The sequence below is a fragment of the Peromyscus maniculatus genome, chromosome 2 (assembly GCF_049852395.1).
Source record: "Peromyscus maniculatus bairdii isolate BWxNUB_F1_BW_parent chromosome 2, HU_Pman_BW_mat_3.1, whole genome shotgun sequence".
Lineage (NCBI taxonomy): Eukaryota > Metazoa > Chordata > Mammalia > Rodentia > Cricetidae > Peromyscus > Peromyscus maniculatus.
The window spans coordinates 134,696,665-134,708,749 of NC_134853.1; the positions used below are offsets into that span (position 1 = coordinate 134,696,665).

Below are 12,085 nucleotides of genomic sequence, written 5' to 3' on the forward strand. Positions count from 1 at the left end.
AGAGCCAGTTCTGATAAGACACTTGGAGAACACTTGGTGTGCCACAAGATGTTTTGGTAGTACAAGTAAGGAAACTGAGTCCCAAAAAGGGGCTAAGGGTTTTCCCAGAACACCAAAGGGTGTGTGTGTGTCGGGGGGGGAGGGGGGAGTAAGGAGTCCAGGTCTCCTGAACACACAATGCAGTCACATGGATCTGCCATCTTGGAGGTAGGTGCCTGGGCTGTGCAATGGAAGAGATCACATGCTCTCCTAGAGGCCCCCACCAACCTGAAGAGATGGGCCCTGTTTGAGCCCTCTGGAGCCACTTAACACAGTTAAGACACGGTGGGGGGGGGGACACCTGTAGAGGTGTCCAGTGAGTGCTGGATGTACTCACTGAGTATACCACCAGAGAGGTTCAGACTAACCCAAGGTCACCTAATCAATGCACTGTGAAGCAGGAACTTGTCTGCATGGTCTGGGTCGTCTCAGCCCCAGAAGGGCCTCCTGGAAGAACACAGTCTTTCCAGCCCAGACTGAGAGCAGCAGGAAGCGGTACAGGCTCTAAGAAATCTGGACTATCCAGGTGCTGCCCCCACCCCAATTCTTCCGACCATCTGCCCTGCAGACGTCCAAGACTCTGCCGAGGAGCCTGGAACTTCAAAAATTCCTTCAGAATGGGTCACCTACATTTCCCACAGAGTGCGAGTCTGTGTTTTTCATTCTTCACTAAACCCTGCCTTTCCTATAAAACCTAGCTCAGAGGCACAGAAAATGACCATGTTCAAAGCCACAGAGGAAGTCGTATCAAATTCCAAAGAATCTCATAGACCAAGGTCTCTGACCACAAAGCAATGTAATGAGAAGTGAACAAGAAAAACATAAACCTTCCTAGGCTGAGAAACTAAAAAGCCCACTTCTAAATCATCCAAGAGTTGAAGGGAGGAAATTATAAATGACATTTGTAAAATATTTAGAACGGAAGGATAAGAAAAGCACAAGCACTTTCTAAGTCATTTCCCCTGTGAAGTCATCCCCGACCCAACGCTGTTCCTCCAGATAACTTTCTACCCTTCTCCCAGCTCCGTGTCCAGGGGGCTGACCTCTGGGCTGTGGCAACAGGTTCCCTTGTCCTTGGCTTTTAGTAGGACGCAGCTATGGGGAAGTTGGCCAGAGATGAGAGGAAAATCAGAGGGAAATGAGGCCCTTATTGGCTGGTAGATTTCCCTTGATTGCTGTGAGCTGGGTATGGCCTCTACCTTAGGCCTTCTCATATCTCCCATTCCCAGTGCACCTCAGCCTACGGTTGCTGGCAGCTATCTGCAGCCCTTGCTTGCTACCTCATTGGCAGTCCGGTCTCTACATGGCCTCCCCACCACGAACTACACCTGTATGCCGCACCACTGCTAAACTCTGCTGAAAATACTCAGGGTGCTCTGCGTGTTTCCTGTGGATATATACCCCCGCTCTGTCTAATGTTTGACCGTCAATGCATTGTTCTCTCATTCCCACTTCCGAATGACTAAGCTCTGACCCTGTTACCTGTATATGTTGTGTCCCAACTGCTAACCTCTCAGCACCTGAGATCAGAGACTGAGTCATCATCTTGATCTCAGCGCACTCTCACACTCAAAAAAAAAAAAAATGCACTGATTATTATATCAGACTAATAGGAGCAAATAGGGATCCCATCAATAGGTGTTTATTTATAGGAAATTTGGGGGCGAAACAGTAGAGAATTTTATGCTGGAAAAGAAATAACCCTTGGTCAAAGAATGGATCCTCAGTTCTGACCTAAAATTCTTGAGGATCTAAGTGTGTTCTCATGCAGTTGAGAAAGCAGGCCCAGGCCCAGGGGATCCCAAAGGAGCATCTGTGCCAAGGTATAAAACCACCTGTGGCTCCAGTGGTTCCCCAGTCACACCTGTTCGCCATTCACTTCCTCCCGGGTGACTCCTGTGTTAGTTGCTTTTCATGCTGTGACTAAATACTCAGGAGAAGCATTTTGTTTCGGCTCACACTCGGAGAGTGCAGACCAGCATGGTGGGGAAAGTATGGCTCTACACTGGGGCAGCAGTTGCAGGAGGCAGCCGGTCACACCCCCAGAGATGTGTCTCCTTGGCAATTCTGAAGCCGGCGAAGCTAACAATGAAGATTAACCCTAACGCTGCTTGTCTAGTCTCGAAAGCGAAGCCTACTGAGTTCAGAGACAGATGACGCACAGATGGCCGCAGGAGGGCTACGGACCCATTCAAACCAGTCTTTTTCTTTCTGCTTCAGAGAGAAGCTGGACTTGCTCCCATTCTACAGCCTAGGAATCTGAGGCTGCCTCCTTAAGGAAGAACCAGACGATCCCTTGGGACGGCTGCTCAGTTAAGTCCTTGGCCCTCGGGGAGGCTGCGAGCCCCGTCGGACTTCCCACTTCCCGGAAAGGCTGGAGTGAAGAGTGTGTGTCCTGGGACGGGGGAGTCCCTTTCCCCGCCCCTCCCCGCCCCGTGGCTACGGCGTGGCTGAGCCCGGGGCGGAGCTGGCGTCTCCTCGCGGACGGGCGGCGGGACGGCGGCCGCAGCCCGGGGCAGGCAGGCGGACAGGCACAGCGACCGGCCCGGCGGGATCACCCGCAGGACGACAACCCAGCGCGCTGCGGTGTGGCGGCGCCGACAGAGACCCGGAGCTGTCCACCCAGGCGGAGCGCGTGAGTGAGCGCCGCGTCCCCGCGCCCCTCGCGGCCCGGTCTCGCTTCCACTTTCAGTTCTTCTTGGTCCTCGCCGGGCACTTTCTGGAAGCGACCCCAGCCCGAAAGCAGGCTGGTCACCGTCCTCGGCCCCGGGTCCGAGGCTCAGCGCCCGAAGTCCGGGGTGGGGGTGGCGGTGGCGGTGGCTGGTGAGGGGGCGTGTCTTCAGGAGCGGAAATGTCAGGCTGGCTCCTCTGGGTCCTAGGACCTGTTTGGCCCTAACAGCTGGAGATAAGGGGAGGTTCTTAGGGGCTCGAAGGAGGTGGGGGCGGGACAAGCGCTGTGTCTTAACGCTCTTACTTTTATTTTGGATCTTGTCCTGCAGGGCATACCAGGCTAGATTCTGAGTTCAAACTGGGGCCATCTTCTGGCTGTTTCTGAGCCAGGCCCCAGGGAGGGGCAGGTGTGTCCCTGGCAGGGGGCTAGATATTAGAGACAGGCTGGGTCAGTCAGCCTGTGTGTCTTCATCTGGGAAGATTAGATGCTCAGTCACAGAGTGAGCAAACCCCTGGCCACCCACCCAGTAATTAAAGTGGAGGGTCTACGGGGAAGGGGGACAGAGGCGCTGTGAGAAACAATCTCAGTGATGGCATGAGGCTGGGGAGAGATGGCAGTTACAGACAGAGCTAGGAGGGGACCGGCCTTCTCAGCTTACCTCCTGTGCTCAGCCTCCAAGTTTACTCTTTCTAGGAAAAGTCCTGGGCCTTAAAGTTCTGCAGCAAGGAGAACTGTACTCCCTTCCTCTCCCCTTATCTACACCAGGCCAGTGGATAGACTTTGTACCCTGTCATAGGCCGAGTTCCTCTTTATCCCAAACCCCTACTTCTTATAACTCTCGATGCAAAGTCACGCTCCTCAAATCCTCTTCCTTGGCTTCAGTTTCCCCATCTATTCACGTAGCTTGGGCCTCTTGATTTCTCAGGGCTCTTTCAACTTGAAGACGTGTATTCCTATTTGTGTATGTGTGTCTGGTATTATGGGTAAGTGAAGGTGCAGGTATGGGGAGGCCCAAAGCTGACATCAGCTGTCTTTCTCACTTACTCTCGGCTTCATTTATTGAGGCAAGGTCTATTTAAAAAAATAATTACATTTATTTATGTGTATGCACATACACATATATGCACACACTCATGTATGTACGGACCACAGTGTACATGTGTACAGGTTAGAGACAGTTTGTGGGAGTTCTCTCCTACCATGTGGGTCCCATGGAATCAAACTCAGGCAAGCAAGTTTACCCATTGAGACGTCTCACCAGCCCCAGGCAAGGTCTTTCTGAACCTGGGGTTTCCAGGGATCCCCTGCCTCTACCTCCTGAGTGCTAAGGTTACAGGAAGCTGCAAGGCCTTGTCAGGTTTTTCATGGGTTCTGGGGATCAAAACTGGTCTCATGCTTGCACTACAGGCTCTTTACCTGCTGAACCATCTCCCTGGCCAACTCTAAGACTCTTGAGTCTAAGCTTTCCCTAAAGCCTGGCCACCAATGTTACGCCAATCCTGACTTGATCTAGAGAGAACTAGTCAAAGAGCAGTCAGCACACAAGGTTGAGATCTGGAGGAGGCTACTGGGGGAGGTAGCATTCGGTTGGATGGAATGAGAAATCGGGAATCGACCAACAAAAAGACACAGGCAGGAGAGTAAGGGCATGCTCAGGGGTCAAGACGTCCAGGGTGGCTGCTGGTGGGAGGCGGGCCGAGAAGTTAGGGTGTGGAGCTGAAAGGCAAAGTGGGGGTCTCTAACGGTCAGTAACAGAGTGGCCATGCCAAGGTGGAGGACCCAGAAACTCCACTGATTGCATGAAAGATTCGGGAAGCCTGCCTCAGGCGGAGCCTACAAGGGAGACAGCAACTCAAGTATACAGAGCTCTTCAGTCAGCCTGGCTTTTCTTTGGGAAGAAGCTGGGGGGCGGCTAGAATAAATGAGAGGACCTTCCACATCTTCAGGCTTCTCTCAAGAGGTCAGGAACTCTCTCTGCCCTCCAAACTGCTCTCATTTTTCCTGACTGTTCCATTCTGCCTGCCTGCTGTGATGAGAAGGAAAAACTGTTCCAAACATTTCTGTAAGTTTGATCTGTTGCCAAAAGTAACATCTCTCTGTGCTCCATGCCTTTGGTTACACTAACCACCTTATTCCCACCCTCGCTTCCCCAGTCCTTCCCCAGTAGTTATCAAAAATGTGAGAAAGGAAACTGCTTCCAAGTCAAGCCAGTATGAGGTGAGGGATAAGCTTCGTCTGCCGCTGTCTCAAGCCTCATTCAGTGTGGAGCTAGGCTCAGGGCTCAGACTAACCTGACCTGAGGACAAGTTAGAGTCAGCATGGAGCCCGAGCTCACTGCTTAGCTTATACAGCCTAGTGGTCAGGGTCTGTGCTCAGTTTGTGGCTGTTTCAGTCTTGGCAGTTGCCTGGATCTGCATTTCCCCAATAGCTTATATACATTGGTGGGGGGATGAAATGCCTGAGATGCTCAGAAACCTGACTATATCAGGATGTTCAAGGAGTTACATGGACTAAATCCGTGGTGATGTAAGCAAGCCAGTTTTGAAGCAGGGGCTGGATCCCAGGACTTGGGGGCTCTGATGGATGCCCCCTGAAATCTGTTCTGTGTCTGGGATCCTTCCATTCTAAAAGGCAAAGCAGACATCCAGAATGACCAGCAGGATGGGTCTGGCTGTTCACCCTCTGCCCCCAGCACCAGGTACATAGTAGGCATTTTGGTGTTCTATGGAGTGTCAGGTGCAAGGGGAAAGCCAGAGGCTTGTTCAGGTTTGGGACTGAAGGAGGCTGGCTTGGAGGGAGGGAGTGCTAGCACTTGTTGGAGGAAGTAGCACTCTTTTAGCCCTGCCACCCTCCCCTTCCTGCAGCGCCTGCAGCCACACTTAAGGCCACCCAGCTGGCCCTGTGAGGGCCCTTTCCTCTTTCAGTGTAGAGAAAAAGGAAAGGACATTTTTGGTAGAAAAGTCCCTTCTGCTCCCTGGGAATCCCCGGTGGCCGGATGGACTTCGGGATATCCCAGAGGAAATCAAAGTCCAGCCCCCCCACAAACACACACCCCACCCCGACCCCAGCACAATGCAGCCAGGCTCTCTCACACTATACAGCTGGCCTAGGGGGCTTCCAGAGAACATCTTATCTGGGGTCCCTGTTCCCTGCTGGGCCTGCAAAATCCTCTGTCACTTCTATAATGGTCATCAGTAAGTCCAGTAAGTACTTGTTTGTAGCCCAGGCTACACCTGCAAGATTCAAAGAAAGCAGGGAGGAAACTAAACAAAATAAAAGGCATGTGGGAGTGCTAAGTGGCACAGGGGCAGGCGGGGCTGAAGTAGTCCACAAAAGATTAGACACTGGTAGGGGATGAGTGTTTCAATGAGGTAAAGAAATTGCCCCAAGGCTGACAGTTAATCAGAAAATGATGTATGGGGAAGTCAAAGCCCATTTTATAAGACCCTGACCACCTACTTCTGCCCTTATCCCTAGCAGGGCATCTTCAGGTCCCTGGGCGAAGACATCCAGCTCTACTAAGCTTGGCCATGGCACTGTGCCTGAAGCAGGTGTTTGCTAAAGACAAGACTTTCCGGCCCCGGAAGCGCTTTGAACCTGGCACACAGCGCTTTGAGCTTTATAAGAAGGCACAAGCCTCACTCAAATCCGGCCTGGATCTTCGAAGTGTGGTGAGGCTGCCACCTGGTGAGAGCATCGATGACTGGATCGCTGTGCATGTGGTGGACTTCTTCAACCGCATCAACCTCATCTATGGCACCATGGCTGAGCACTGCAGTGAGACCAGCTGCCCAGTCATGGCTGGTGGGCCTCGCTATGAGTACCGCTGGCAGGATGAGCGCCAGTACCGAAGGCCCGCCAAGCTCTCGGCACCCCGCTATATGGCATTGCTCATGGACTGGATCGAGGGTCTCATCAATGATGAGGATGTCTTTCCTACACGTGTTGGTGAGTACTGTCTGGGTGGAGAGTTAGCCTAGCCAAGGAGGGTCATTCCCATATTGTAGAAGAGGAAACTGACTGTGGCAGGATCTTGGTTACAATCAAACATTTACCAAGGACAACCTGACTCCCATTTGGGGGCTCCTCGTGTCCTCCTCATGGAGGCAGGATTCAAACCGTCTTTGCATAGTAGTACCTCTCAGAGATAAATGATACAGATCCTGCCTGGCCAGGAAAGGCAGTGTGTGCACGGGCCCCACTAAGAACTCTCCCAACAAGACCACCAACACTGTTTCTCCACTTTCCAGAACAAATAACTACTGTTGTGCGTGGGCTGATCTGGCTTCCAGCCTCCTGAGAATCCCCTCTGAACCCTGGCCCCAGAAAGGGAAGGATTGGAAGCTGGATCGGCCCAAAAGGTACCTTTCCCTCAGGCTGGTACTCTATAGTCAGGTCCAGGCCATGGGGCCTTTTCTTATCTCAGCTGGGCCTGGGCGGGGAGAGGAGATGAATGATGTCACCCTGGCCCGGGTTCCCCACCCAGGAGACACTGTGTTCATCACAGCAGCCCCACCTGCAGCCTGGCTCCCAGCACCCATCTGGGCTTTGGGGATTCAAATGGGTGGGGCAGATGGTCAAGCCCAGAGGGAAGGAGTCTGAATGCTGAGGAAAGCTGGGCACTGAGTCACGATTCAAGCCCATGGCTCCTCCCCAACTGTTGCTGCTATTTCCTGCACTGTTGTGAACAACAGGTCCCATCATTTTACACAGAAGGAAACCGAGGCCAACAGTGGGAAAGCACATTGACTAGAAAAGGGATCAGAACTGGAACTCGGGTATCGTGGGGCCCGGATGCCATAGTCTAGATAGGTCGGATGGGAGTTGTGGGGACTAGGCCGGGCTCTCAGAGAGGCAGAGCACAAGCTCCAAAGAGCAGTGAGAAGGAAGGGGGTCTGTGGAGGTGTATGGACTAGGGCTCAGTCTGTTCCTGCTTTTATTCTCCTCTAGCCTACATCCCTGGGTTTGAGAGCCCTGAGTAAACTTTTCTCTGGATGACTGGATGGTTTTGTCATAGCAGAAAAGAGGGTGTAAGCCCCCAGGATCTCTGCCTTTCCTGGCCAGGCAGGATCTGTATCATTTATCTCTGAGAGGCACTGCTGTGCAAAGAGGGTTTATATCCTGCTTCCAGCCTGTACTAATTAATAATTGCGTGTCCTCAGGCAAATGACTTCCCCTTTACACATCACCTGCATTTTATCATATCTAGAATGACTATCAGACCCATCAGCACAGTGGTAAAGAGCAGAGGACAGAGGTACAAAGGGCCCAGCTCAGGGCTGGGCTCACAGAGGGAAAGTTCTTTAGGTTATGGGATATCTGAAGGAATGAGTGATATCGGAAGTAGTTCTTTTTTTTTTTTTTTTTTTTTTTTCAAGACAGGGTTTCTCTTTATAGCTTTGCGCCTTTCCTGGAACTCACCTGGTAGCCCAGGTTGGCTTCACAGAGATCCGCCTGCCTCTGCCTCCCGAGTGCTGGGATTAAAGGCGTGCGCCACTACCTCCCAGCCGGAAGTAGTTCTTGAAGTGTTAGCATGGGAGGTGGGGTATGAGCCAGCGGTGAGAATAGTAAGCAGAGGAACTGGGGGTGTGGCTGGAGTGGGCAATCTGGATTGGCTCATAAAGGCTTTGATCCATGCCATGTGGGGATATATAACTTAACTCTGAAGGCCCATGTTCTTAAAAACTGGCCCACAACCTCTGCATTGGCCTGTGTAGGAGAAAGTGATGTGCATGTCTCTGCAGGTGCACAGGTTTCTGGGGAATGGTTAGACCACAATTTTCATTGTGGTCTGAGGCAGACTGGCCAGTGACAAGCTTGAAAAGCCCTGCTTCAGGCAGTGGGAAATGTGGGAGTGATCTGTGTTACAGCACAGGGGAGGCACTTTCAGATTGGGGCTTCATTAAAAAGGAAAGATGGGGACTGGTGCTGGAGCTCAATGATGTGAATGAATTCCTGGGTTCGATCCCAGCACTACCAACCACCCAAAAAAGAAAAGTACAGGAGAAGACCAAGCTCTTGCCCTGCCTTCCTCTATGGGTCCTGTGCTGAGAGGTGAAGAGTGCCTGTGGAGAGGGCGGAGTTTTGTCCCTAGGATTTTGACACCCCCCCTTCTACCCCTCTCCACCCCCAGGAGTTCCCTTCCCCAAGAACTTCCAGCAGGTCTGCACCAAGATCCTGACCCGACTGTTCCGCGTCTTTGTCCATGTCTACATCCACCACTTTGATAGCATCCTCAGCATGGGGGCAGAGGCACATGTCAACACCTGCTATAAACACTTTTACTACTTCATCCAAGAGTTCAGCCTGGTGGACCAGAGGGAACTAGAACCACTGGTAAGGCCAAGGCTCTTCCCTGGAAGTTCAGATCCAAAGGATCCGTATGAAACTCCTGTTGTTGTTTGGTTTTGCTCTTTCGGGGGGGCCCTCCACCCAGCTCCCAAATAAATCACGCACTGAGGCTTATACTTAATTATAAATGCCTGGCCTTAGCTTGGCTTAGTTTCTTGCTAGTTTTTCTTAACTTAAATTATCCCATCTATCTTTTGCCCCTGGGCTTTTCCTTTTCTATACCTGTATACCTTTCTTTGTTTCTTACTCCATGGCTTGCTGTATAGCTGGGTGGCTGGCCCCTGGCTTCCTTCTCCTTCTCTGGCTCCTAGATCTTCTCCCAGATTTCTCTTTCTATATATTCTCTCTGCCTGCCTTGCTATTGGCCTATCTTTTCTCCTGCTTTGCTATTGGCCATTCAGTTCTTTATTAGACCATCAGGTGTTTTAGACAGGCAAAGTATCACAGCTTCACAGAGTTAAACAAATGCAACACAAACAAAAGTAACACACCTTAAAATAATATTCTACAGGGTTGGGGATTTAGCTCAGTGGTAAATTTATTCTCAGTGGCCTAGCAAGTGCAAGGCCCTGGGTTTGGTCCTCAGCTCTGAATAATAATAATAAAAATAATAATAATAATAATAATAATAACATATTTATATTATAACATTATTATTATTATTATTATTATTATTATTATTATTATTATTATTATTATACTACAAACTCCCATACCCAGGTGGATAAATAAGGGGAGACAACTCATTTAACAGTGGGTTCTGTACTCTCATAGAGAATTCATGGAGGTGTCAGTTTACAAACCCAGATCTGCTGCCATGGTTTTCAGCTGCAGTGGGGGAAGAGTTAGGCTCATAAACCCCAGGATTAGGCAAGGATTGCCCAGCAGGCTGAGCTCAAACTAACCCTTCCTAACTTTGTGTCTCTACAGAGGGAGATGACAGAACGGATCTGTCACTGAGTCCAGATCTGGATGTTGTTGCCGATCAACTGGACCATCGAACACAGTGTAGCTGGGAGAGGGGACCCTTAGGAGCCTGTTGGGAGAGCAATCTGAAGGCCTATAGGACCCCTCTAGAGACCAGACAGCTCTGGACTTCTCCGAAGTCTGCCTGTGTGTCCCCGATTGCATGGAGAAGGGAGGACTTCAAGTGGGCAACAGAGGGAAAGGAGGAAGTCAGCCCCTCACGTTAAGTCCAAGACTAGGGCAGGCTACCAAGTTTCTGCTCTGATACTTCACCCCTTCATCCTCCCATGGTGGGTCTCAAATCCATTTTGGGAATATGGATGTGGCTGAAGTGATGGCAAGAAAATTATGAGAGTGAGTGGCTATATCTGAGCAAGCAGGTAGGTGTGGGGGTGGTGAGTGTGGGTGTTTTGATTGTGGGATTTGTCTGAGAGATCCAGGTCCTTCCTGGCACATAGTAGGCCCTCCTGTTGGTTGGTTGGATGGATGGATGGATGGATGGATGGATGGATGGATGGATGGATGGATGGATGGATGGATGGATGAATAGGTGAATGGATGGATGGATGGATGGATGGATGGATGGATGGACAGGCTGACCATAAGTCCATGACCCCTATAGGAGTAATGCCAGCATAGTGACCCAATTCAACTCTGACCACATGTACAAGTGTACAAAATGTGCATGTAGATGGACTTGTACCTCTGAATCTTCTAGACCACCATTTTCTATCAACATGAGTCCCAGGCAGTTGAGGGGAGGTTAGAAAGTGCAGCTTTGCCCTGAGTTCCTTAAACCCCTGGCCTACCACCATGTAGGCTGATTTGCTCAGCCATGGATGTCCACAAATATTTCACTCATCTGCTTCCTGGAGGGCCTGGTAACAGTAAGCCTCTAAGCTAGGCGGTGGTGGCACACACCTTTAATTCCAGTACTCATGAGGCAGAGGCAGGAGGATCTCTGAGTTCGAGGCCAGCCTAGTCTACAGAGTGAGTTCCAGGGCTACACAGAAAAACCCTGTCTCAAAAAAACAAACAAACAAAAAACCCAGTAAGCCTCTTGAGGGTTGAGATTGATCCCTCATGTCCACAAAGATCCCCTGGATCTTGAACTGGAACTCAAGATACTTCAGTCTCATACCCAGAATCTACTGACCTGAGTGAAGGCCAGCACAAAATAGGCCTCTAGACCAGAGAGCCACTGGAACTTGAACTGGGAAATCTGGAGTCTTTTCTTCTATCTCAGGACACTGAGGATCATGTAGCTAGTGGAGACGTTCCCATCCTAAAAATACCTGCCTCCACCCAACCATCCTGAGACATCCCAGCTACTTGGATCTCCAAGCACAGCTACTCAAAGAGGCTGGGATGCTCTTTCAGTAGCTGTTACTCAGCACCACCATGCTGAGCCCTGTGCACAAACTCACAGGTAGGGAAACCATGGCAGAAACAGGCTTCTGCCTTTCCAGAGCCTTTATCCTGAGAGGCCAGGTTGGAGAACAAGAAATCACATAAGAATCCTGTCTGTCTCTCAGTGTGCAAAGGAGGAAACTGAAACCCGGAGGCTTTTATAAAGCTGGTATAAAAGCCAAGGCTCTTGACTTCTACTCTAGGGCCTGCTGATTGTGACACTGAGATGCTCTCCAGGATACAACTGTTCTTGTTTTGAGCAAGGATTTCTAGCCTGATGCCAGAGAGCCCCACTACGCCTGGGTTGGCTCGAGTTGACTGCTGAGACAAACCTCCAAAACCAGGTCCGTCCTCATGGCCTAAGAACTGCCTGCCCTCCAGAGAAACAGCTGGGGCTCTCCAGACCAGCAGGACCTGGAACTTCTATCTCTGCTGGCTCCAGAAAAGTCCCCAAAGGAAGCATGCTATCCTGCAGCTTTGGCAGTGGTTCAGAACTGGGGAAAGTGGGAAATTTCCCCCACGCTGGGCTGCAGAATATACTTTGAAATCTAGGCTGTGAAAAGGGATGATGGGGGGAGGGAAATATATTTTTGTGAAAAAGGGAAGATTTTGCTATTTTTGGTAAAATAAAGACACAAAGCAACCGCT

The 12,085-nt window shown here is 50.7% G+C and overlaps 1 protein-coding gene across 2 annotated transcripts; it reads left to right on the forward strand.

The window, feature by feature from the left end:
- The first annotated feature begins 2,540 nt into the window (after positions 1–2,540).
- Positions 2,541–12,085, forward strand: Mob3c (MOB kinase activator 3C). 2 transcript variants are annotated; one of them, XM_016005133.3, is made up of 4 exons: positions 2,541–2,674; positions 6,191–6,658; positions 8,844–9,046; positions 9,992–12,085. In XM_016005133.3, exons 2-4 carry the CDS (start codon positions 6,241–6,243, stop codon positions 10,019–10,021), a joined length of 651 nt encoding a protein of 216 aa, XP_015860619.1. In that variant the 5' UTR covers positions 2,541–2,674; positions 6,191–6,240; the 3' UTR covers positions 10,022–12,085. The 2 variants fall into 2 exon arrangements, with proteins under 2 accessions (XP_015860619.1, XP_042127568.1); XM_042271634.2 differs by having other exon boundaries at positions 2,545–2,674; positions 6,188–6,658.